The sequence below is a fragment of the Syngnathus scovelli genome, chromosome 20 (assembly GCF_024217435.2).
Source record: "Syngnathus scovelli strain Florida chromosome 20, RoL_Ssco_1.2, whole genome shotgun sequence".
Taxonomy (NCBI): Eukaryota; Metazoa; Chordata; class Actinopteri; order Syngnathiformes; family Syngnathidae; genus Syngnathus; species Syngnathus scovelli.
The window spans coordinates 6,492,574-6,515,018 of record NC_090866.1 but is presented as its reverse complement, the minus strand read 5'-3'; the positions used below and the strand labels follow the sequence as shown (position 1 = coordinate 6,515,018).

At 37.8% G+C, this 22,445-nt stretch overlaps 2 protein-coding genes across 7 annotated transcripts; both read left to right on the top strand.

Annotated features, from left to right (window-relative positions):
- The first annotated feature begins 525 nt into the window (after positions 1-525).
- epha7 (eph receptor A7) lies at positions 526-11,826 on the top strand. Of its 2 annotated transcripts, none has more exons than XM_049757926.2 (17): positions 526-792; positions 1,849-1,913; positions 2,288-2,957; positions 3,064-3,219; positions 4,010-4,345; positions 4,438-4,565; positions 5,550-5,718; positions 5,864-5,972; positions 7,416-7,471; positions 7,790-7,903; positions 8,477-8,662; positions 8,844-8,905; positions 8,971-9,180; positions 9,508-9,657; positions 9,741-9,934; positions 10,011-10,154; positions 10,655-11,826. In XM_049757926.2, the coding sequence occupies exons 1-17, from the start codon at positions 699-701 to the stop codon at positions 10,767-10,769; spliced, it is 2,958 nt and encodes a 985-aa protein (XP_049613883.1). In that variant the 5' UTR covers positions 526-698; the 3' UTR covers positions 10,770-11,826. The 2 variants fall into 2 exon arrangements, with proteins under 2 accessions (XP_049613883.1, XP_049613882.1); XM_049757925.2 differs by having other exon boundaries at positions 7,778-7,903.
- A 2,331-nt stretch (positions 11,827-14,157) lies between these two features.
- Positions 14,158-22,080, top strand: map3k7 (mitogen-activated protein kinase kinase kinase 7). Of its 5 annotated transcripts, none has more exons than XM_049757932.2 (18): positions 14,158-14,337; positions 14,686-14,797; positions 14,877-14,987; positions 15,198-15,263; positions 15,456-15,501; positions 15,813-15,951; positions 16,287-16,411; positions 16,533-16,661; positions 16,834-16,964; positions 17,073-17,154; positions 17,252-17,370; positions 17,530-17,677; positions 17,967-18,047; positions 19,039-19,106; positions 19,441-19,540; positions 19,681-19,742; positions 19,876-19,991; positions 20,116-22,080. In XM_049757932.2, the coding sequence occupies exons 2-18, from the start codon at positions 14,705-14,707 to the stop codon at positions 20,294-20,296; spliced, it is 1,797 nt and encodes a 598-aa protein (XP_049613889.1). In that variant the 5' UTR covers positions 14,158-14,337; positions 14,686-14,704; the 3' UTR covers positions 20,297-22,080. The 5 variants fall into 5 exon arrangements, with proteins under 5 accessions (XP_049613889.1, XP_049613888.1, XP_049613887.1 ...); XM_049757931.2 differs by having other exon boundaries at positions 14,158-14,355; XM_049757930.2 differs by having other exon boundaries at positions 14,158-14,355; positions 16,287-16,415; positions 16,537-16,661.
- Positions 22,081-22,445: the final 365 nt, after the last annotated feature.

Below are 22,445 nucleotides of genomic sequence, written 5' to 3'. Positions count from 1 at the left end.
ACAATTTGCAATTCTAGTAATGACACGAATTTGATGCACAATTTGTCTTCGCGGGCCACATAAAATCATGAGGCGGGCCGTATCTGGCCCCCGGGCCTTGAGTTTGACACCTGTGTCTTACACTCACAGGGATAATAAACTAGGGTTTATTTTGTTTTCTCCTCTAATTTCTACAATTTTGGCCTGATTCAACTCGTTGCAACTTAAAAATTCCAAAGTGCCAAAAAAATCACTTTTTTTTTTTTTGTCCCATTTATTATCTGTAGGCGTTCAACATTCCACACTTTACATAAGGATTTTCACATTTTACATCGCTTCGGTAAGGATTTTCAACGTTGTCAAGATTGCCACGTCCCACAAATTCTAGCTTTTCCCCCTTAAAAGACCCACAAAATTTTGAGACAGAGATACCGCGTCCTTGTTTGGCGAAATCCAAAACATCTCAATTTTCCCCACCCCACTTTTCTCCCTTACGCATTTTCTTTCCAAGGCTATAATTGGACAACTCCCCCATCTGTCTGCGACTGCTATCACCATTTCCAGTGTCTCCCTCCTTCCCAACAGCAGCAGCAGCACGGCGCTGTTTCTGTGAGGAACAACACAATTTGAAACATACAACACCGGTCGGCTCCGTATGGAAAGCACCGTCGGTGCTAAAGCGAATTACTCGGCTTTAGATTGACAACCAAGGCTGCAGCATGCTCTCCGTGTTCACCTCTTTGCCGTGGATTATATTTTACCTTCATTTATGTGTTTTAGTAAACCTCGGGGACGCACTAACGGCAAAGGAAGGTAAGTTTTAAGTTGTTACTTTTAATCGCATTCATCGTCTGGCCGGAGAATCGGAAACGCGTCGCACACCATAATATATTATATTCTGTCTTTCTATGGATTTGATGAAAAATGCAGATGTTTAATTCAATCATAAGGTTGGTGTGTGGGAAGATTAACGCCGTCTGCCCCTGCACGGCTAATTTCCGGTGTTTTTTTTTTTTTTTTTTTTTTTTAGTCACTGCAAATAATAGTCTAAATTAAAGTGAATAAGTTAACAGGTTATTCTAACAATCGTTATTGTTAATCAAGGTGATGTTAGCGAATCGATGGTTTTAGCATGCGTGTTGCAAGCGAGTGGTCCATTTAAGGGGGTTTTCCTCCGAGGAGTCTGTCTGCTGTATGGCATTCCTTTCTTGCCTTGGATTTTGAAAGGGACTCGCAGCAGGCTCGGGTTCATACAGGTATTAAGGCCATGAAAAGCTACATGTGATTATAATAAAATGACACATACAAAATTAAGCAGTCGATCAAGGCAAGGCAGGATACGATCAATCAGGGATGGCTCGAATTATTTTCTCTCTCCTAGGCTAAAGGGGGGCTTCACCGATAAATAGGGCTGCAGAGAAAATAATTCACAAATATATTTTAAAATAGCAAATAAATGCTGAAGGGACTCAACTCACTTGTTCATGCAACCTTAAAAATTTGGAGTCATACATACTAGGAAATAAACGGATAGTTTGTTTTCACTCAAAAAATTAGTTTTTGATTAAATGTATTAGTTTAGTTTATTTTTTCAAAGTCATTCATATACTAATGCGCCGAAAGAGTGGCATGGCTCAGGTGGCCAGTTCTCTTGAGTAAATTTATTGTTTATTTTCTTCAAAAATTAGTAAAGTTTTCACAAATCTCCTTGTAAGAATTGCTGAGTGCAAAATCTAGTAAATATGACTCAATTGTTTTTTTACAGCATAGCCTTTACTTGAAAAAAAATGTCTTATCTTCTGCATAGTGTACGTACCTACCTCAATTGCTCCTAGTGATATGTAACCACCTGCTTCTTGGTCCTTTTAGTGGTTCTGTTGGACACCAAGGCACAGCAAACAGAACTGGAGTGGATTTCCTATCCTCCCAATGGGGTAAGTGTGCACATTCTGACTTGTAACATTATAAATTGGTATTAAGAGCGAAAAGTCATTTTTCAATATGCATTCTAAGCTTAGCTATTATTATTATTATTATTATTATTATTATTATTATTATTATTATTATTACACCAACATTCCAAATGGGCACACATTTATTATTTTGTTATTGTCAAGTTATTGTTTTCCAGGGTAAAAGCAGATATTTGCAAATGATTTGCTTTGATTCAACACCAAAATAATAAGTCTGTTTACATGTAGGACTACAAAAACTGAAAAATAAATTAAAAAATATATAAAGAAGAAAAATATTTTCTGTTGAATAATTTATTAATTGTTGCACCTCCATTATTTATTATTTTTTTTAGTGGGAAGAGATCAGCGGCTTGGATGAGAGCTACACACCCATTCGCACATACCAGGTCTGCAAAGTCATGGAGCCCAATCAGAATAACTGGCTTCGGACTAACTGGATCGCAAAGGGCAATGCGCAAAGAATTTTTGTGGAACTAAAATTTACCTTAAGGGATTGTAATAGTTTACCTGGTATGGTGGGAACGTGCAAGGAGACATTCAACCTGTATTACCAGGAAACCGATTCGGAGGTGGGTAAGAATATGCAAGAGACCCAGTATGTTAAAATTGACACAATTGCAGCAGATGAAAGCTTCACTCAGGGCGATCTCGGTGAGAGGAAGATGAAACTCAACACTGAAGTGCGCATAATTGGCCCTCTATCCAGGCAGGGCTTTTACCTAGCCTTTCAAGATGTAGGGGCGTGCATTGCCCTGGTCTCTGTCAAAGTCTATTACAAGAAGTGCTGGTCCATCATCGAGAACCTGGCCATATTTCCAGACACCACGACAGGATCGGAATTCTCCTCCCTAGTGGAGGTCGAGGGAATATGTGTTAGCGATGCGGAGGAAGAGGCTGATAACTCTCCCAAGATGCACTGCAGTGCTGAAGGGGAATGGCTTGTGCCTATTGGGAAATGCATATGCAAAGCAGGATTTCATCAGAAAGGAGACGCATGTGAACGTGAGTTGATTTCGTTTTCTTTTCATAATCAGGGAGAGATGTAAGCACACAGTTAAATCCCCATGTTGTTCTGACTTTTTCTTGTTTTGTTTCTTTTGATCAACAGCGTGTGGGCGTGGGTACTACAAAAGTTCCTCCCAGGACCTACTGTGTTCTCGGTGCCCCTTGCACAGCTTTACTGAGAACGAGGGCTCCCGGCGCTGTGAATGTGATGACGGCTATTACAGAGCATTCACTGACCCTCCTTTCTTCGCTTGCACAAGTAAGTCTGCCCTGGTTGTTGTTCGGCATACGTAAAGGAAATGAACGTGGCTGAAAATACAGCATTAGGTTCCGAATGTAACAGCGATACGACCTTGCACTCTCCTTCTACAACATACGTGTCCAAACCCAAGGCCCGGGGGCCAGATACGGCCCGCCATATCATTTTATTTGGCCCGTGAAGACAAAATTTTGCATCGAATTAGTGTCATTACTAAAATGACATTAAATTGTCTTCAAAAAATTAAAACATTGCTAGCAATTTTATTACCATTCGTCTTTTTAAAATATTTGAAAAAAAATACTGTAAAATATATACTTTAATAATAATTATAATACTTTAATCTAAAATAATCTCACACTGATTTCTTGGATGTCTACTCCTGATAGGACCTCCTTCGGCCCGCCATATCATTTTATTTGGCCTGCGAAGACAACATTTTGCATCGAATTTGTGTCATAACTAAAATGTCAAATTGTCTTAAAAAAATAAAAACATCGCCTGCAATTTTTATTACCATTGGTCTTTTTTAAAATATTCGAAAAAAAAATACTCTAAAATATATACTTTAATAATAATTATAATACTTTAATCTAAAATAATCTCACACTGACTTCTTGGATGTATACTCCTGATAGGACCTCCTTCAAAAACACCGCTAGCAATTTTTATTAGCATTCGTCTTTTTAAAATTTTTGAAAAAAAATACATCCATATACTTTAATAATAATTATAATACTTTAATCTAAAATAATCTCACACTGATGTCTTGGACGTCTACTCCTGATAGGACCTCCTTCGGCGCCACAGAATCTAGTCTACAACATCAACCAGACAACTCTTACCCTGGAGTGGAGTCCACCGGTCGACACTGGTGGCCGCAATGATGTCACATACAGGGTTCGGTGCCAGCATTGTAACTGGGAAACTGAAGAGTGTAAACCGTGTGGGCCAAATGTCGCCTACTTCCCTGAACAGTCTCAATTAGTAGACACTTACGTAACGATCGTTGATCTCTTGGCCCATGCAAACTACACTTTTGAGGTGGAGGCTGTCAATGGAGTGTCTGAGCTAAGCCGCACGCAAAGGCTGTTTGCTACAGTTCGTATCGCCACTGGACAAGCAGGTAAGGACTGATATTTAATCATTTGATCATTTCTTATTTGGTGTAAAAACAGACCAAGAGGATCTAGGAACAAAATCATGTTCTTCTTTCAGCTGCACCATCACTGGTCAGTGAGGTCATCAAGGAGAAAGTGCAGCAGCGCAGCGTCCAGCTTTCATGGCAGGAGCCCCGACAACTCAATGGGGCCATAACAGAATATGAAATCAAATACTATAAAAAAGTAGGTCAATTTTTCCTCTTTATTTATATTGTACTTCATATTTCTGTAAATACTGTGGCAATTCGAATGGAGTAGCAAGTTGGCCATAAAAAAAAAAAAAGAAAGACGAATTATTAATGCTTTGGGTCGAGTCTACTAACTATAAACATACGAGAGAAAAAAGATGAACACACTTAACAAAAGGTACTACAGAACGTTAGCACAAACATAAAAATACATTTTTTCAATTGTTGCCATGACGCATTAGAAAAAAAAATATATCCCCCAATTTTTGTCTGGAATATGTCATGAATATGGTGTATGTAAATGTTGGGTTATTTGGTTCCTGTTTATTTGTTTTAGTTCCTATGTTACCCGAAGGCACTGTCACTGGCACCACTCATGATTCCACGCCCCTCTCAGTTGAGCCCCCCACGCCACATCCGGGATCAAAGTGTGTAACTTGAAAAACCTTTGAAATGGAAAATAGAAAAATCTAAAAGTGGGGAAAAAAACGATTTGAAACAACAACAACAAAAAAATGATTTGAAACTGAAAAATAAGATGTGAATCTGAAAATATAAAACATGCAGCTGAAAAAATAAGACCTCAAATGTCAAAATGTAGATGGTAGTGAAAATAAGATATTTAAAATAAAATATTTGTAATATTATTATTATTAACATAATATTTTAAATGGATTGATGGATCGTGTTGAACGGATGGCCACCCAACAACTTCACAGTTTATGAAATATTCTCTTTATTTTTATTTTTTTGTTATCATATTTTTGAGCACCATGGAATTGACTGAATCCTAATTAAAAGCTTTGAAAATAAAGATTGAAAAATATCGTTTAATGAAGCTAAAAACTGAAACATAGAAGAATCTTTTGAGTTCATATTTTTATACGTGAATTTACACTGTACATTACTGCTCGGATCTTAATTTTATATTTTGTCTGACCGAATTCGAAAATGTTTGATTTTATTCTCATTTTACCAGGATCAGAAGGACCGAACCTATTCTACAGTAAGGGCCAAATCCACATCAGCAACTGTCAACAATCTGAAGCCCAGTACAGCCTATGTTTTCCAAATAAGAGCCTTCACACAGAAAGGATATGAAACTTTTGGGCCCAGATTAGAAATAACAACAAAGGAAGATGCAACCGGTAAGGTCTACCATTGCACACTTTATTTCCGCTGTGTCATCAAATATGTGCATTTCCTCATTTATCCTTTGTGGAAAAAAAAGTTAACTCTGAGCATTTCTATTTTTCTGCATGTTTGTTTGTTTGTGCGTGTCCCTCTTATCAGCTGCAATTGTCTCCAGCGAGCAGAACCCTGTCATCATCATAGCAGTGGTAGCAGTGGCAGGAACCATAATCCTGGTGTTCATGGTGTTTGGCTTTATCATCGGGAGAAGGTATGCTCTCTCGAGCTCCACTGACTCGCCACTTTTGTGAGTCGGATTGGCTTTTCTGTCATTCACAATTCTTGTAGTCACTTCACATACACACACACACATACAGTAATCCCTCGTTTATCGCGAATAATTGGTTCCAAAAGCCACCCGCGATAAGTGAAATCCGCGAAGTACAATCACCAACAAGAAGTACTGGGCAGGCTAACGAGTTAGCGGAAAGATGCTAACTCACGATTGTGCTAAAATGGACTTCTAAAGGAATGTAAACAAACATTTGGAGCAATACTACATTGTCCTAAAGGTTAGACACATGTTTCCTCAATTTAGAAGTTTTATTTTGACTTTTAAATTGTTTTTTAATTTGAAAAAAAAATCTGCGATGTAGTGAAGCCGCGATAAATGAAACGCGAAGTAGCGAGGGATGACTGTGTATATATTTGTGTGTGTGTGTGTGTGTGTGTGTGTGTGTGTATATATATATATATATATATATATATATATATATATATATATATATATATATGTGTGTGTGTATGTATGTGTATATATATGTATGTATATATAGATATATATGTGTATATGTATGTATATATAGATATATATAGATATTACAGTGCGATGCATGCGTGCAAAATATGCAGCATGAGAATATATCTTACACAGCCGTGTTGAAAATGTGGGCCAGCACACTCAAAAACTGCAGCAACGATTCCCTCCTTGCACTGAAATGACCCAGATGCAAGGAAATGCAGAGTTGATTCACGTTTTGTCCCAGATAATATGGCAAGACTCTGTCTCGTGAATGCTTCCAAGTCATCCCATTCAAAAGCTCTAAAGTTGCATTACTGAAAATACATTATGTCTTGATAACTTTTGTGTATGGCATTTTAAGAATGTTTATGAACATTGGTTAGTCTGATGGCCTTTCATTTTGCTACACCTCACAAGCAGTTAGTCACAACAGTGCCGGTTTGCACTAGCCCTTCAGACGTGATCTTTAATAAAAATCAGCCATGCAATGTGTCTCATAAATTATTCTGTGCATGGACTTCTGTCTGTAGTTTGTACTTTCATCTTAATCCTGGGTGCACCAAGTTAGAAGATCAGCTTCCTCATTGGTTTGTGTGAGCAATTAAGTTTGCACCACTTTTTAAACACGCAAACATTTTTTAAATTGGGCCCAAGAGTGGATTTTTTTTTTTTTAATGAAGTATTTATGATGGCAATCTTGGCAGTTCTTTTTTTTTTTACATGGGCGTAATTATTTTCAAATATAAATTCATCGGAGACCCACCAACGTCTCTTAATGAGTTGTATTGAGTTGTACATCTTCTAAAATACAGTACGAATTATTATTTGCTGCATTGACATTGATGTAATTAAATATGTTTATTTATTCTCTGCAATATCTGATGGCGCCCTTCTCTTCTTATTCTACTGCAGGCACTGCGGATACAGTAAAGCGGATCAAGAGGGAGACGAGGAGCTTTACTTTCAATGTGAGTGCATAAACGGTACTTGTCCATAAAAAAATAATGTTCCCAGGAGGGTATGAAACCTAACAAAACATATAAAGCCAGACAGTTTAAAGAAGAGTGTGTGTGGACAGGTTCCTTGGTTTTAAGTGCTGCTTCTCAGCAAAGTTTTTTTTTTTTAAACACTGATACACCACCCACTAATGAAAGCCCTGGAGACACCACTTCAGAAAGCCTCCCCAAAAGCAAAGTGCTGATTTGAGAAAGAAAGGACTACGCCACTGCCATAGGTGATCTGATGTTACTGCTAAATCCAATATTCTTATTCAGTTAAATTTCCAGGCACCAAAACATATATTGACCCTGCAACCAATGACGACTCAAACAGAGCTGTTCATCAATTTGCCAAGGAGCTGGATGCATCCTACGTTCAAATTGAACAGGTTATTGGAGCAGGTGAGTCCTCCCATCGGATGGATGGATGGATGGCTGGATGGATGGAAACCATATACCGTAATTTTCGGACTATAAGCCGCACCGGACGACAGTGATCCCTCGCTACTTCACGTTTCGTTTATCGCGGCTTCACTACATCGCAGATTTTTTTTACAAATTAAAAAAAAACACATTTAAAAGTCAAAATAAAGCTTCTAAATTGAGGAAACGTGTCTAACCTTTAGGACAATGTAGTATTGCTCCAAATGTTCATTTACATTCCTTTAGAAGTCCATTTTCGCGTGTTAGCACGATCGCAAATTAGCATCTTTCCGCTATCTCGTTAGCCTGCCTAGTACTTCTTGTTGGTGACCGTACTTTGCGGATTTCACTTATCGCGGGTGGTTTTTTGGAACCAATTATCCACGATAAACGAGGGATTACTGTATAAACCGCACCAGCTAAAATTCGTGATTCAAGGTTCAAAATTTGCACAAAAAAAAAGTCGCGGCTTATAGTCCGAAATTTACGGTAATCAAGATGAGTCACAAATTACTGGTCCTTTATTTTAAACCCATATTCCATGCCATACAGGACAATTCGGGGAGGTATGCAGTGGACGGCTAAAAGTACCTGGAAAGCGGGACGCTGCAGTCGCCATCAAAACATTAAAAGTGGGTCATACAGAGAAGCAGAAAAAAGACTTCCTGTGTGAGGCCATCATTATGGGACAGTTTTACCACCCCAATGTTGTCCATCTTGAGGGAGTGGTAACAAGAGGTAACGTGTGAAATGCTGCCTTACACTCATTATTATTATTACTCATTATTTCATTCAATCAATTTTTGGGTTGGTTATAATTTGGTTCAAATTAACAATTTATTGGGTTAAATTTAAGTAAATTTTATTTTTTGTATGTTCTTTTGTGCCAAGCAATGTACGGACTGTAATCTTTCTGCAGGAAAACCAGTGATGATTGTTTCAGAGTTCATGGAGAATGGCTCATTAGATGCCTTCCTAAGAGTGAGTATCATGAGTATCTCAAATTCCCAGGAAGGAATAATAATTGCTTGTTTTTCTCTGCATAGATACACGACGGTCAGTTCACAGTCATTCAGTTGGTCGGGATGCTACGGGGCGTAGCAGCAGGGATGAGATATCTTGCCGATATGGGTTACGTCCATCGAAGTCTGGCCGCTCAAAAGATCCTTGTCAACAGCAATCATGTGTGTAAAGTGTCTGACTTTGGCCTCTACAGGATAATAAATGATGATCCTGAATCTGTCTACTCAACCACCGTAAGTCAATTTAAGCAATTGCCAGTCGTCAGTAGTCTTGTGATGCATTCAAGTGCCTCATCAGTTACAAAAAAAAAAAAAATGCTAGTCATTAACTCATTCACTACCATTGACGACTATAGACGTCAATTTGTAACTGGGCTGGCAGTGAATAAGTTAGATGTTGTGAAGACACACAGGCAGTTAGGGGTTAGCGAGGACTATGCAGAAGATACTTAAAAGGCGATGTGCTGTGACGACCTCCAACGGGGAAAGTTAAAAAGAAAATATCTTTCAGCATTCATATCTCGTTGGAAAATTGTCACTCAACTATATTCTTCTGAACAGGGTGGAAAAATATCAGTACGATGGACTGCTCCAGAAGCTGTCCAGTTCCATAAATTCACCTCTGCAAGTGATGTGTGGAGTTATGGTGTTGTCATGTGGGAGGTCATGTCCTTTGGAGATAGACCATACTGGGACATGTCTAATCAAGATGTAAGTAGCTCTGCAGTCAGGTCGGGATTGTAAATGAGAATCTGGCCGTGTAACAGAAGCTCAAGGCAGTTTTCAATCTCCAGGTCATAAAAGCTCTAGAGGAGAGCTACCGTCTTCCAGCGCCCATAGACTGTTCCCCGGGCTTGCATCAGCTTATGTTGGATTGTTGGAAGAAAGACAGAGGAGAGCGTCCCAAGTTTGATCAGATAGTCAGTATTCTTGACAAGATGATCCGGAACCCCAACACACTGAAGACACCAGTTGGAACTTCTACAAGGTGAAGAACATCAAATTATTTTCATCACATTTTTAGTAACTATTGGAGTCTTATGAATTTGTTGCTTATCCCACAGACCATTTAGTCAACGCTCCACTAATCAGAGCATACCCAACTCGGTGGAAGACTGGTTGATATCCATCAAGATGGAGCGGTACAGAGACAACCTTACAGCAGCTGGCTACACTTCCCTGGAATCTGTGGCCAGAATGTCAACTGAGTAAGTAGACCAAGAGTCACCAATCTTGATCTTCGGAGTCCAGTGTTCTGCATTATGTCTTCCTGAAGGCAACACATCTAATTCAACTGATCAGGATCTTTATAAGAATTTCAGAAATACAGTAATCCTTCATTTATCGCGGATAATTGGTTCCAAAAACCATCCACGATAAGTGAAATCTGCGAAGTACGGTCACCGACAAGAAGTACTGGGCAGGCTAACGAGTTAGCGAAAAGATGCTAATTCGCGATTGTGCTAACACGCGAAAACAGACTTCTAAAGGAATGTAAACAAACATTTAGAGCAATACTACGTTATCCTAAAGGTTAGACACGTTTCCTCAATTTAGAAGTTTTATTTTGACTTTTAAAAGTTTTTTTAATTTGGAAAAAAAAATCCCCAATTTAGCGAAGCCGCAATAAACGAAACGCGAAGTAGCGAGGGATCACTGTACTACAAAATGAAAAATTGATGAACTGATGTATTGTTGTGTCTTCCAGGGATGTCATGAGGTTGGGTATTAGACAGGTGGACCATCAGAAAAAGTTGATGAGCAGCATTCAAACAATGAGATGCCAGATGTTGCATCTTCACAATACAGGTGTTCAGGTCTGATGACGGCAAATACAGAACTTTTATCAAGTGTTGACTGAAATAGGACCTGGTTTGATTCAGAAGAAATGGACATCTGATATCAGATTCCCGGACCTGCACACAGCGTGAAAAAAAGATTGTGGGCACCAAGTGGAGCAAGAAACGCAAAAAAAATCAATAATAGCAATCTCTTATTTTCTTATTTTAAATGAGCTAATGAACACATATCAAATGTATTGAAAACAATGTTTTTAACTTAATGACTTCGTCACCTGCACACTATGGCAATGTTTTCTTCTTTAAAAAAAACAAAAGATTAAATGCACACTTTTTTTTTTTTTTTCCTCCCCATAATTTTTTCAAAGTGTCACAGTGCATAAAGAATTCATATTTCCTTCTTCTTGGACTCGGAAACAGGGTTTACTCAGTGTTGTTATATATGGAGGAAGCCTCCAAAAGTTATATTTTCTATTGAAACATTAGACTGAAACTTCATGTCAAACAAATTTTCAATTGAAATATTTCTTAAAATATACAACACTGATATTTTTCTAAATAGAAGTCCTTGACTCTTTTTCACAGTAGCAAGCAATATTATAAGAAATTTGCACAAAGATTTCATTGAACCAACGACAATAATATCTTGTTTTGCCATCATTTTGCCTAAATGTTGCACAATTCTATGTAGGGAATTTCAGCTACAAAAACTGTGCATCTCTTAAAAATTCAGAAGGGTGGATGTACTATTACTGCCTTAAAATGCTGTTTTACGTGTCACCACTATTTGGACAAATTGTTAAAATGATTTCTGTGTAGTTTGAGTGTATGTCAATCGAGTTTGTTTTCTTTGTCATAGCTGAACTTTGCACTGCGAGAGCACAGGTTAAAGCGACAAATTCTGGTGTAAACGAAGGAATGAAGTAAACAAAGCAATAATTATCAGGTTCAAATGGATTTCTAAAGGTGCTAGTTATGTGTGCTAAGAGGAGGCGCACCTCAAAGTTTATATCTGTGTCCACCAAACATGCTGTCTGATAATCACCATAAAATTCTGGTATTAAAATTACTTGACTAAGAATTTTCTTAAATGACATATGGATTTTGATGAACTCATTCACTGCCGACCCAGTTAATATATTTGACGTCTATAACCGTCAATGGGACTGAATGAGATTGCAAATATGTGAAATGCATTTAATTTACTCAATGTGATTTTTTTGTATGAGTATCAGAAACTAGAGATAAATGCTGTAGAACAAATGTGCTAATTTGGTACCATTACCTCAAATCTCAAAAACAATTCCAGTTGAGTGTTTAGAAAATCTTATTAAAGCGAGATGAGGTAAATTTGTTTTTGCATTTCGTGGAGATTTAGATTGATTCACTATTTGTAAATCAGTACCACTCATCAAAAAATAGGTCACAGGCAAGTTTGCTTTCTCCTGTTGTGGCACTCCTGCTCTCGTATGAAACATTTGAAAAAATGTGAAAAAAGTGTTTAGAAGGCAGAGAAATTACCCAGATTCTGTTTGTTGGGTTTAGATTATTTGGTGGACAATTAATTTTTCCGAATCATGCAATTTAAATGAATTTTGGTTTCTTTTTATAAAACCGTCAATTGTATTGTTTCAATAAGATCCAGTTTGCTGCTGCACATAATGTGAATTTAACAAATAAAAACAGTTTATTGTAAAAAAAAAAAAAAGTTGTTTGAAAATTTAATTCGCATCAAAATGATCTGGATTTGGAAATCATATTTTTTTGCTGTTCAAGATCAAATCTGATTTTCATGCCGTTTTTTTAAAACAATACCCTGATCCAGATTGACCCAAAAAAAAAATTTCACAGTGCATTCAGAAGAAAAAAGACAATACAGAGCTGCAGCGGCCCAAAAAAAAAAAAAAAATACAGTACCCATAACGCTAGAGTGCATCGTGACATTAAGTGGTGTATCTCCTAAATATTTTTTTCTGGATCCAAATCATTGTCTCTCTCAATGGTTGCTATTTTTATGAACAGTAAGAGCATTCTGTGCACACGCGCACACACACTCGCGCACAAACTTTAAGTATATTTATCATTGAGCACATTCAAGTAAAAAGACAGAAAGGGGTTTTCCATGTGAAACAATGCTGTATCTCTTGCCGGAATAATTACAGTTAAAGTGAGCACTTCCTTTAAGTGCAATGCATTTGCTCCTTAATAAATGATTTATAAATATAAAGTTCACTCGCTTCTGTGACTACAGTGCAATGAACAAAAGAAGTGAAGATGGAGTAGCACACCTTTCTGGCGTCTCTCTAACCAATATTTTTCAAATGGAGTATGATGGACAAGTTTAGCCCTGAACATGGACCTGTAAATGTACAAGGGCAGGCTACACTGCAAGGATTTCAACAGTGATGGAGTAAGTGGACTCACAGATCATCTTTAAGTCATACTTTTACCTCTTGACAACAAAAGTTGTTTTTCACCTTTTCATTGGGCTTTTCACTATTAAGTGCTGCTATTTTTATCATGCAGGAAGTCTTCCCAAAAAGGGCTTTATCTCAGAAAGTGCCTAGAAAATTACTTTTGTTCCGGCCTCTGGGAAATACTTTGTTTTTTATTTAGTAAAGGAGTTTAAGTTCTTACCAAAAAACTTCCACAAGCAGATTCTCTGCAGTTATAGTTCTCTGCACCATAAGACGCACTTAAAAGTCTAATTTTCTGAAAAACTAAAGGTAAGCCTTTTAATAAGGTGTGCCTATTGTGTGGACTGAATTCCAAAATCCGAAGGATCTAATATGTAGGCGTAATAAATCAAATAAGTCGTTTTTCAACTTGTAATAACAATCATGCAAACTCTTCACAGGATGGCCAGTGCCAGAATCGTCATTTTGAATTTTAAAATGTCTTTCTTTATGATGATGATGATGATGATTATTATTAGGACTTGCAGATAGTTTCAAATATTCCGTTCTAGTATTTTGAAACCAGGTTCACAATTCTTGGGGATGATTGCTTATTTGATTTTATGAGAAATAAGTGATTCTTTTAAAAAAATCTGACAGTTTTGTTTGGGAAATCGTTAAAAAAAAATCCATAAAAGTGTTGTTCGAATATTTTAAATATTGAGAAGCTAGCAGCAGGCAAGCTTTTCAGGTCCTGGTCTTTGAGATAGATGTTCATGATGGGTGCAAAATATTTCAGATGAAAGCCAGTTTCTCCATTCATCCACTAGGTGGCGTAGTGTCCTTTATTCATCCAGTTCTGCAAAAAGATGCATATTAAAATCACCAAAGGACAAATTTAATACCAACTTTTTGAATAAAACTTTCGCTATTTTTTTCTTAGGAAAGTTTACCTCTTTTGAAGGACAGAATAAAAAACTTGGGTTCTGTGTCTTGGGGAAGAAATAGAACTGCGCACTTGCACCCACTTCCTGGTGTATCATTTCCTGCGAAGAATAAAAATACACTTACCAGTCCTGCTAGACAAGTTATATCTAGCTCTTGGTAGGACAGTAAAATACAATCTTATTTCAAGGTCGTTACCGTTCATGTTTTTGTTCATGAATTCACCTCCATGTCCAGATGGCCGGTGCATGGTGAGCAAATAAGCCCCGGTATGTAGTATTAGCATCCAGGCCAGCAGCTACACTGTGTGTAAAGCCATAATGAACTCTAGGCCTCAGTTTACTTATTAACTATGGTATGACTAACTACAAGTTCACCCTGTTACAGTGCATAGTAATGATGAAGGTTAGTTTGTCGTAAAGTGTTTCGTCACAGTTATAGTTAGGCCTGGTAAAATTGTTTTTACGGTTGACAAGTTGCTGGTTTGCGTCTAACATATAACTCAGTTGCACAATACCAGCACTGTTGTGTTTCAAATATCTGCACATAACATTAATGATTTTATTGTCTGTTCTATTATATTTCCTCTTTAACATAAGGTAACTGACGTGAGCTAGTATGTCGCTGTCGTTACCATCCACTGACATGCTTGAGACACCTCCAGGATATCCATTTGAGGAAATTAATTATGAAGACATTGATGTAGAAGAGGTAGGCTGTGTTTATTTATGTGGTCTTATTACTCCTGTCACAAAATGGTGGTAATACAACATAAACATTTTAATTTCAGGTAGTAGGCAGAGGAGCTTTTGGCGTGGTCTGCAAAGCCAAGTGGAAAGGCAACGATGTTGCTATCAAGACCATTGAGAGTGAATCAGAAAGAAAAGCCTTCATTGTTGAGGTATTCCACTTTATAGGCTTTTTCAGTCTGTCCCTGACTGTCAATTAAAACTGGGAATTGTTATAAAGGCAGGTCTTGTAGCTTAATAAAGCATTGTGACAATATTTTGTGCTCTTACCACTTTATTACTATTTTTCTTACAGCATTCATAGTAAGGATTATATCTTAATTACATTAACAACTTGATTGAGTGTGTCCCTTTGTCTGCAGCTCCGGCAACTTTCCCGTGTAAATCACCCTAATATTGTGAAGTTGTATGGCTCCTGCAGTAATCCAGTAAGTTTGATTTTATTAAAAAAATATTATTTAGTTTGACTTTAACATGGTACAGCGTATATATATTTACAAATGGAAATAAATATTCTGATTTTTTTTTATCTAAGATATATACGGGGGGGTTAATAATTACCCAAGCATCTCAACACAATACATTTTAGACCTGTAATTGCTTTGTATTGCTTTCTTTAGGTCTGTCTTGTGATGGAATATGCTGAAGGAGGGTCACTGTACAATGGTGAGTTTACACTAGAACAATACTGACAAGTTAGTACCAAAACCAATTGAGTCCACTCCAACTTTCTTGCTCCCAATTCGCTGAGACTGCTGCTCCTTTTTTTTTTTTTTTTTTTTTTCAGTCCTGGCTGGTAAAGAAAGCTACCAGTATATTCTTGCTTCCACCGATCGCAATGTTATTGTTGTTATTGTTTACTTCCGCCTACTAGCTTGACCGTATTAAATATATATAGAAACGCACTGCTAGGAACGCTGAGCATTATGTTGTCATTGTCAGGGTCATGACTACCCCCTTTTTTTTTTTTTTTGTAGTGCTGCATGGTGCTGAACCACTCCCCTGTTACTCTGCTTCTCATGCCATGAGCTGGTGTTTACAGTGTTCCCAGGGTGTTGCCTACCTCCATGGCATGAAACCAAAAGCTCTGATCCACAGGGACCTCAAGCCACCCAAGTATGCCAATTGTTGCCTCACGTTGTATTGTCTCTTTTTTTTTTTAATCCTATCTCACCCTGTTACCCTCATTTTTACATGGTCATATTTTACAAGTCATAACCCACCAAGCAAATTAGTTTAAGAGGTCTTAGGAACGTTACCGTAAGGTGTGATATAAAAGGGCACTATTATTTATTAATTCCATCGACATTTCATGGACTATTTTTGACTTTTGGTTGTGTGAGTGATGAAGCTGCTTGACTCCACAAATTATCTCAGATTAATTTACAGTATATGGTAGGTTGGCTAACAACGAAACTTTTCTTTTCATGCTCATTCTTTGTCCTTTTTAGTTTGCTTCTTGTGGCTGGTGGCACTGTACTCAAGATATGTGATTTTGGAACAGCCTGTGACATTCAGACTCATATGACAAATAACAAAGGAAGTGCAGCATGGATGGCTCCAGAGGTATTTGAAGGCAAGTGGAAATTGTATGTTAATTGTTGACATTTTCTGTTATTAATAAAACACTGGAGCAAATTGATCCGTGATCCCTTTTGTTTTTATTTGAAAATGACCATATTTTTCTGTACTTCTAGGTAGCAATTACAGCGAGAAGTGTGACGTGTTTAGCTGGGGAATAATTCTCTGGGAGGTGGTCACACGTAGGAAGCCTTTTGATGAAATTGGAGGACCGGCCTTTCGTATTATGTGGGCTGTACATAATGGTAAGTCAGATGGATACAGAACATTAATATGAAAATCTTTGTGCCACTCTACATATTGACTATCATAGTTTTGAATTTCACATGATTTCAGCATCAATTTAAAACATCTTTTTGCTATTGTGGGATCATGTCATTTTTTTCCCCCGCTTGGATTGTGTGTGTTCTATTTCAGGGACAAGACCACCTTTGATCAAAAATTTACCCAAACCAATTGAGAATTTGATGACCCGATGCTGGTCCAAAGACCCCTCTCAGCGGCCTTCTATGGAAGAGATTGTGAAAATCATGACTCATCTCATGAGTGTAATCTATTATGATACTATTATTATTAATCTATTATGGATGGATGGATGGATACTATTATTTCCATCTATTTTTGTAATTAACCTTGTCTCTGATGTTTGCTTGCAGTACTTTCCAGGATCCGAAGAACCCCTGCAAACTCCATATCAATATTCAGATGATGGGCAGAGCAACTCTGCAACTAGGACAGGTACATAAATAACCTTCAGAATTGCGTGATACACCCACCACAAGTGTGAAGTTATTATTTTTTCATTTTATTTTTTGTTTTCCCCCTTGGGGAACAGGTTCAAATGTGTACAGCAGTGACACCAAAAGTGATCCGAACATTGAGCGCAGTGATTCTCAAGGAAGCAACGACACTATTAAGATCACACCACAATATGCGCCTCACTTCAAGCCAAAGGCAAAGTCATATTTCAGTCTTGATTTGGGGGAAAAATACAAATAAATAAATGTATATATATATATATATATATATATATATATATATATATATATATATATATATATATATATTTAACAACCAGTTATAGATGAAATAACTTTGATTTTGGTCTTTCAGGGAGATCCTTTGAGGTCACTGCCTCTTTCCAGAGGAGGTAGTTTTGAGAGTCTACCTGCTCGAACACAGGGTTTCACATCCTCTGAAAATAAACGAATGAGTGCTGACCTTTCAGAGCTGGAGCCCAAGATGGGATTTGTATCAGCAGGTAATAGAAGTTTCATATTTGTGTTTGTTTTTTTGTTCGTTTGTCTGACTGTTCTTGTCCTTAAACACTTTTGGAGGGACGTCTTTCTGAGGACTGATAGGAGCGAGACCTCAATGGAAGAAAACCAAATATTTAGCTGCGATGAATAGGATGCATGTTGCCCCCCCACCTGCAGAAAAGTAAACTGCATGTGTATTAGCCTGCCTTTCCAGTCCACTTGGCTTCCAGTACTTCATAGACTGCACGCTTGTTGTGTATACAGCTGTATGCATGTGTATATATTTTGCAGCACGCCCCCCGTATAAACGAGGCCATCGTAAAACAGCATCTTATGGCACCATTCTGGATGTTCCCAAGATCGTCTTCACAGGTATAGCTGGACTGCTGGGCCTCCTGCTAATTGGTTGGTTTTGGTCTCGATCTTGGGTTGCTCTGCTGCTGTGACTTATTCCTCTCCCGCGTGTCACTCTTTGACATAACTGCTATATAAGGTGATGGGTTAATTGCAGAATTCACGGGTGATAAATAGGGGTGTCTTTATATGAGCTTATCTTTGGGTTTAACACAACAGAGCTGCCTTGTATTGCTGTGATTTTACAAAAAAAACAAAAACGTGAGTTGTGATTTGAGCTTTGTCTTGTCCCACCATCCATCAGTTTGAATTGTTGTCATTAGTTGCTTTTAAAGTCTTTTTTTTTTTTCATATGCCAGGATTAGCGGTAGCAGAATATGAGTAGAAACTTTGTTCTCTAGCTCGGCCTGGCTTTTGTGCACTGAAGACAAACAAATGTGGCCCTTATATTCAAGTCTTTACACCGATTGACTGTTTCCTCTCATTTTTGAGAGGTTGTCAAAATTAATTAATTACATTTTGATCAGCAACAAAATCTGAAACCTAAGTATGTGGCAGTACACGATCACGTCATCAATCCCTGTGTTTGTGATGGTTTGTCAAACTCAGTGACCAATGTCAAGGTTTTGTTTTGTCATGTCCTAGATAGACACAGACTAAAAGGAATTGGAAACTTTTTTAAGTCCACAATAGTAACAATGGTGTTGTGTGCTATGTATTAGTGAAATTAAGAACATTTAACAAATCTTTAAATCTGTGACAAGTAATATTTCATATAAAACAAATCAAGACTATGTATGAATATTCAATTGTCTATTACATCTTGTCATCAATTAGTCTGGGTTAATTTGCCAGACATAAAAAAAATAACACAATACATCCATAAACACTGGAATTGATATCTAGTGATACGTGTATTTGCTTGTTGTAAAGGTAAGGGTCCCTTACTACCAACAACCTCATATTTATCTGAGCTGTTCTGTCCTTGTTTTTCCTACCCTATTCATAGCCACGTGTGAGCCTCAGAGGCGCCGCTCTGTACAGGATTTGCCAGGAATTGGCACAGAATCCACCCAGGTAAGTCAAAAAAAAATTTACGGAGCTACAAAACCTTATATGTACGGAAAAGAATTGGGCACCATTTTCTTTCACGTCCATCAACCACGTGCCAAATAACGTTTCCAATTTCTTCATATGTGATTATGACAATATAAAATGCAAATACAGCTCAGATTATTTTTTGATGTGCTGCATACATTTCCTGCATCTTAGATAGAACATTGTCCACAGCAGAAATTTCCATTTCTTTTTACAATTTTTTTCAGGCTGATGCCTCAGACAGTCTCTGTTGCAATATTTTTTTTTTTGTCCCAGCCATGAGTAACATCATGTCATTTATATCCTCCTGCAGGGAAGTAGGAACAGTAGCCGATCTTCTAGTCCCAGTTTGAGGATGATGCCGCCTGACAAGGGAAACAGTAGAGGTTACTTCTCCCCTGATGACCCCACAGGTATTTATTATAGCTATAGGTAATGAAATTATATTTTTGTAATTATGATAGGTAATAAAAATATTTAACAAACTCACAATTACATAGTATAGAATTAACATAACATGCAGTAATGACAACTTAGAATTTATTTTTCATAGACACCAACGGCTCAGACAATTCAATTCCAATGGCTTACCTCACCCTTGATCACCAGCTGCAGGTACACTTTTTATAATGTTAGGGATTTTTTTTTTTGGGGGGGGGGGGGGGGGGGTGTATTGCAATCCCTTTATTGTACCATCACTTTCAAAAGTGCAACATAAGTGGTAACCACAGCATACAATTTATTCCAGCCCCTGGCTCCTTTCCCCAACTCAAAAGAGTCCATGGCTGTTTTTGAGCAGCACTGCAAAATGGCGCAAGAATATCTGAAAGTGCAAACAGAGATCGCCCTGCTAATCCAGAGGAAGTAAGTAAAGCAATGCTTTCAAAAAAGACCGCCATAGTATAAGAGGCAAGGTTACCCCAAAAAATTTAAAGCTGCAGTGCGCTGTCCTTAAAGTATTCTTCCATTTTCCTCCCCATCTATGAAGAAAGGAACTTATTGCTGAACTGGACCAAGATGAGAAGGACCAGCAGAACACGTCCCGTCTGGTGCAGGAACACAAAAAACTACTGGAAGAGAACAAGAGTCTGTCCACATACTACCAGAAGTGCAAAAAGCAACTTGAGCTGATCCGGGTGCAGCAACAAAAGAGACAGGGGACTTTGTGATATGTACTCCCCCGACATCTGACATAAACACAAGCGCGTGTATGTGCACGCACGTAAAAACAAACGCCAGTGCAGTCCAGTCCCGTCGTGCTGGTGTACCCTGCGTGTCACACTGTCATGTCTGCCTCTGTCCTGCAGGAAGGTGTCTTCTGTACATATATTTGCACATAGTCACAGTGTGACTGCAGACCAAACAATCACTGCATTGGTGTGGAGTTTGCTTCTATTGCAGCTGAGTGTGACAGCATGTTGGTGAGGGCGCTTCGTGTATTTTACATGTTGCCCTCGGGGGGGCCTTCTTGGCACACCAGTTGATGTTTTTTCATTCCTTAGCATTCTCTGGCAACCTTCTAGCAGCCGATGGTGAGATCATCCTCAAGAATGTGAGGGGGGGGAAAAAAGCAAAGCTGTTCTTCAGCGAGTGTGTGCAGAATTAATGAAATGTGGAGGATAATTGGAGACTGTCTTTCGAAGTGTGTGTGTAAACCATTATGCAAATGTACACCGCAAAGTATCAGTGTAGTCATAATCAGCCTCCCCTTTTCCATCAGTGTTATTATCCCGGGCAGAGACCATGATTAATTCTTCCAGTGAGTTGAAATTAGGGATTTGGTTCAGATTGTTTCTTACTCATCTTTTACGTTCCTCAGAGGAAGAACAACTTCTGAATGATCTCTTCATGTGCACATGGATGCAAAAATAACACAATAAGCTTTCAAAGCAAATGCTGTGGATTCCACATTTAACACTTTTTTTTGTATTTGACCTAAGTGCTGTTTTGACTCGAAATGTTTTGTTGTCTTTTCGTAGTCGTCGTTTGGTTTATGACAGTTTATGGGGTGTGGGAATTTTAATTTAAGAAGCTCATAAAGGCCCATATATGAAGGTTTTTAGTTCACTTGTTGCCTTAACAGGGGTGTCAAACTCATTTTTGTCACGGGCCGCATCATAGTCATAATTTCAGCGGGCATACAGTATAGGCTACACAACAAATTGAATAACAATAGTTCAAATATTTTAAAAAGATGAATAGTAATAAAAATTGCTAGCAATGTCTCTATATTTTAAAAGTGAAGAAAATTTGTAATTTTAGTAATGACACAAAGTCAATGCAAAATTTGTCTTTGTCGGTCACATAAAATGATGTGGTGGGCCGAATCTGACCCCCGGGCTTTGAGTTTGACACCTATGCCTTAGAACATTGGTAGGCAACTCCGGTCCTTGAGGGCCGGTGTCCTATATGTTTTTTTATGTCTCCCTGTGGCAACACACCTCATTCAGATTGTCCGATAATTAGCATTAGTGTGTAGCAATAGGGAGATGTAAAAAAACAACGGCCATCGAGGACCAATGTTTCCTACCCATGGCTTAGAAGTGCTGGACTTGTTTTATGACCATTAGTGGAAATGACAAAAAGACAACGTAATGTACATTGGATGACACAGATTGTGTTGCAATGAAATATTTCCCCCATGTTCTGCACCCAAAAATTAAGAAATTTTACTTCAAAATACTACAAATTCATGTCCCTTCAGTATTTTTGCACAATCACAGTTTTGTCTTTCAAGCACAAGTGAGTAATCACAATTTGAAAGACTTGGCAAGTCATTTTTAAGAAATATTTTTTTTCATGGGTATCTAAGAAAGTTAAAAGCTTTTTGTGTCATGTTTATTTTATTTTTTTTGTCAATTTATTTTACATTCACACAGGTCCTCAACACCTTACAATGTGTGGTTTGGGTGACAGTGAGATGTCAGAAATAAACTGAATTGTGGAAAATGTTTTCGCTGTGGAAAATAATATACATTATTTTTGTTTGTCAAGTCCAGGTAGGGCTGCTCAATTAATCGAATTTAATCATAATCACGATCTTGGCTCCAAACGATCTCAAAATTCATATAATCGAAGACAAACGAGGCAAACACCATTATTTGGTACCAATTTGTTATTGTAAATTGTGATTACATGCAGTAAATGCAAACAAAAGATTTGACAGTATAGAGTCTATAGTCTATACTATAGACTTTGCCTGAAAATGTAATGCTTTTCTTTCAGAAATGTGCGAGTGAAACCGTGTTAAAAAATACAAAAAAATGAAATCTATTTTTGCTTGGCTGTGTGCTGGGCACCCCTAAAACTCTGATCCTC

Bases quoted from the DNA above. Each gene is read 5' to 3' on its own strand.
- map3k7 (XM_049757932.2), top strand. From the start codon at position 14,705: ATGTCGCTGTCGTTACCATCCACTGACATGCTTGAGACACCTCCAGGA. The intron at 15,952-16,286 runs GTATGCCAATTG...TGTCCTTTTTAG, and splicing joins AGGGACCTCAAGCCACCCAA to TTTGCTTCTTGTGGCTGGTG. The intron at 16,662-16,833 runs GTAAGTCAGATG...GTTCTATTTCAG, and splicing joins TATGTGGGCTGTACATAATG to GGACAAGACCACCTTTGATC.
- epha7 (XM_049757925.2), top strand. From the start codon at position 699: ATGCTCTCCGTGTTCACCTCTTTGCCGTGGATTATATTTTACCTTCAT. The intron at 4,566-5,549 runs GTAGGTCAATTT...TCATTTTACCAG, and splicing joins AAATCAAATACTATAAAAAA to GATCAGAAGGACCGAACCTA. The intron at 5,719-5,863 runs GTAAGGTCTACC...CCCTCTTATCAG, and splicing joins AACAAAGGAAGATGCAACCG to CTGCAATTGTCTCCAGCGAG.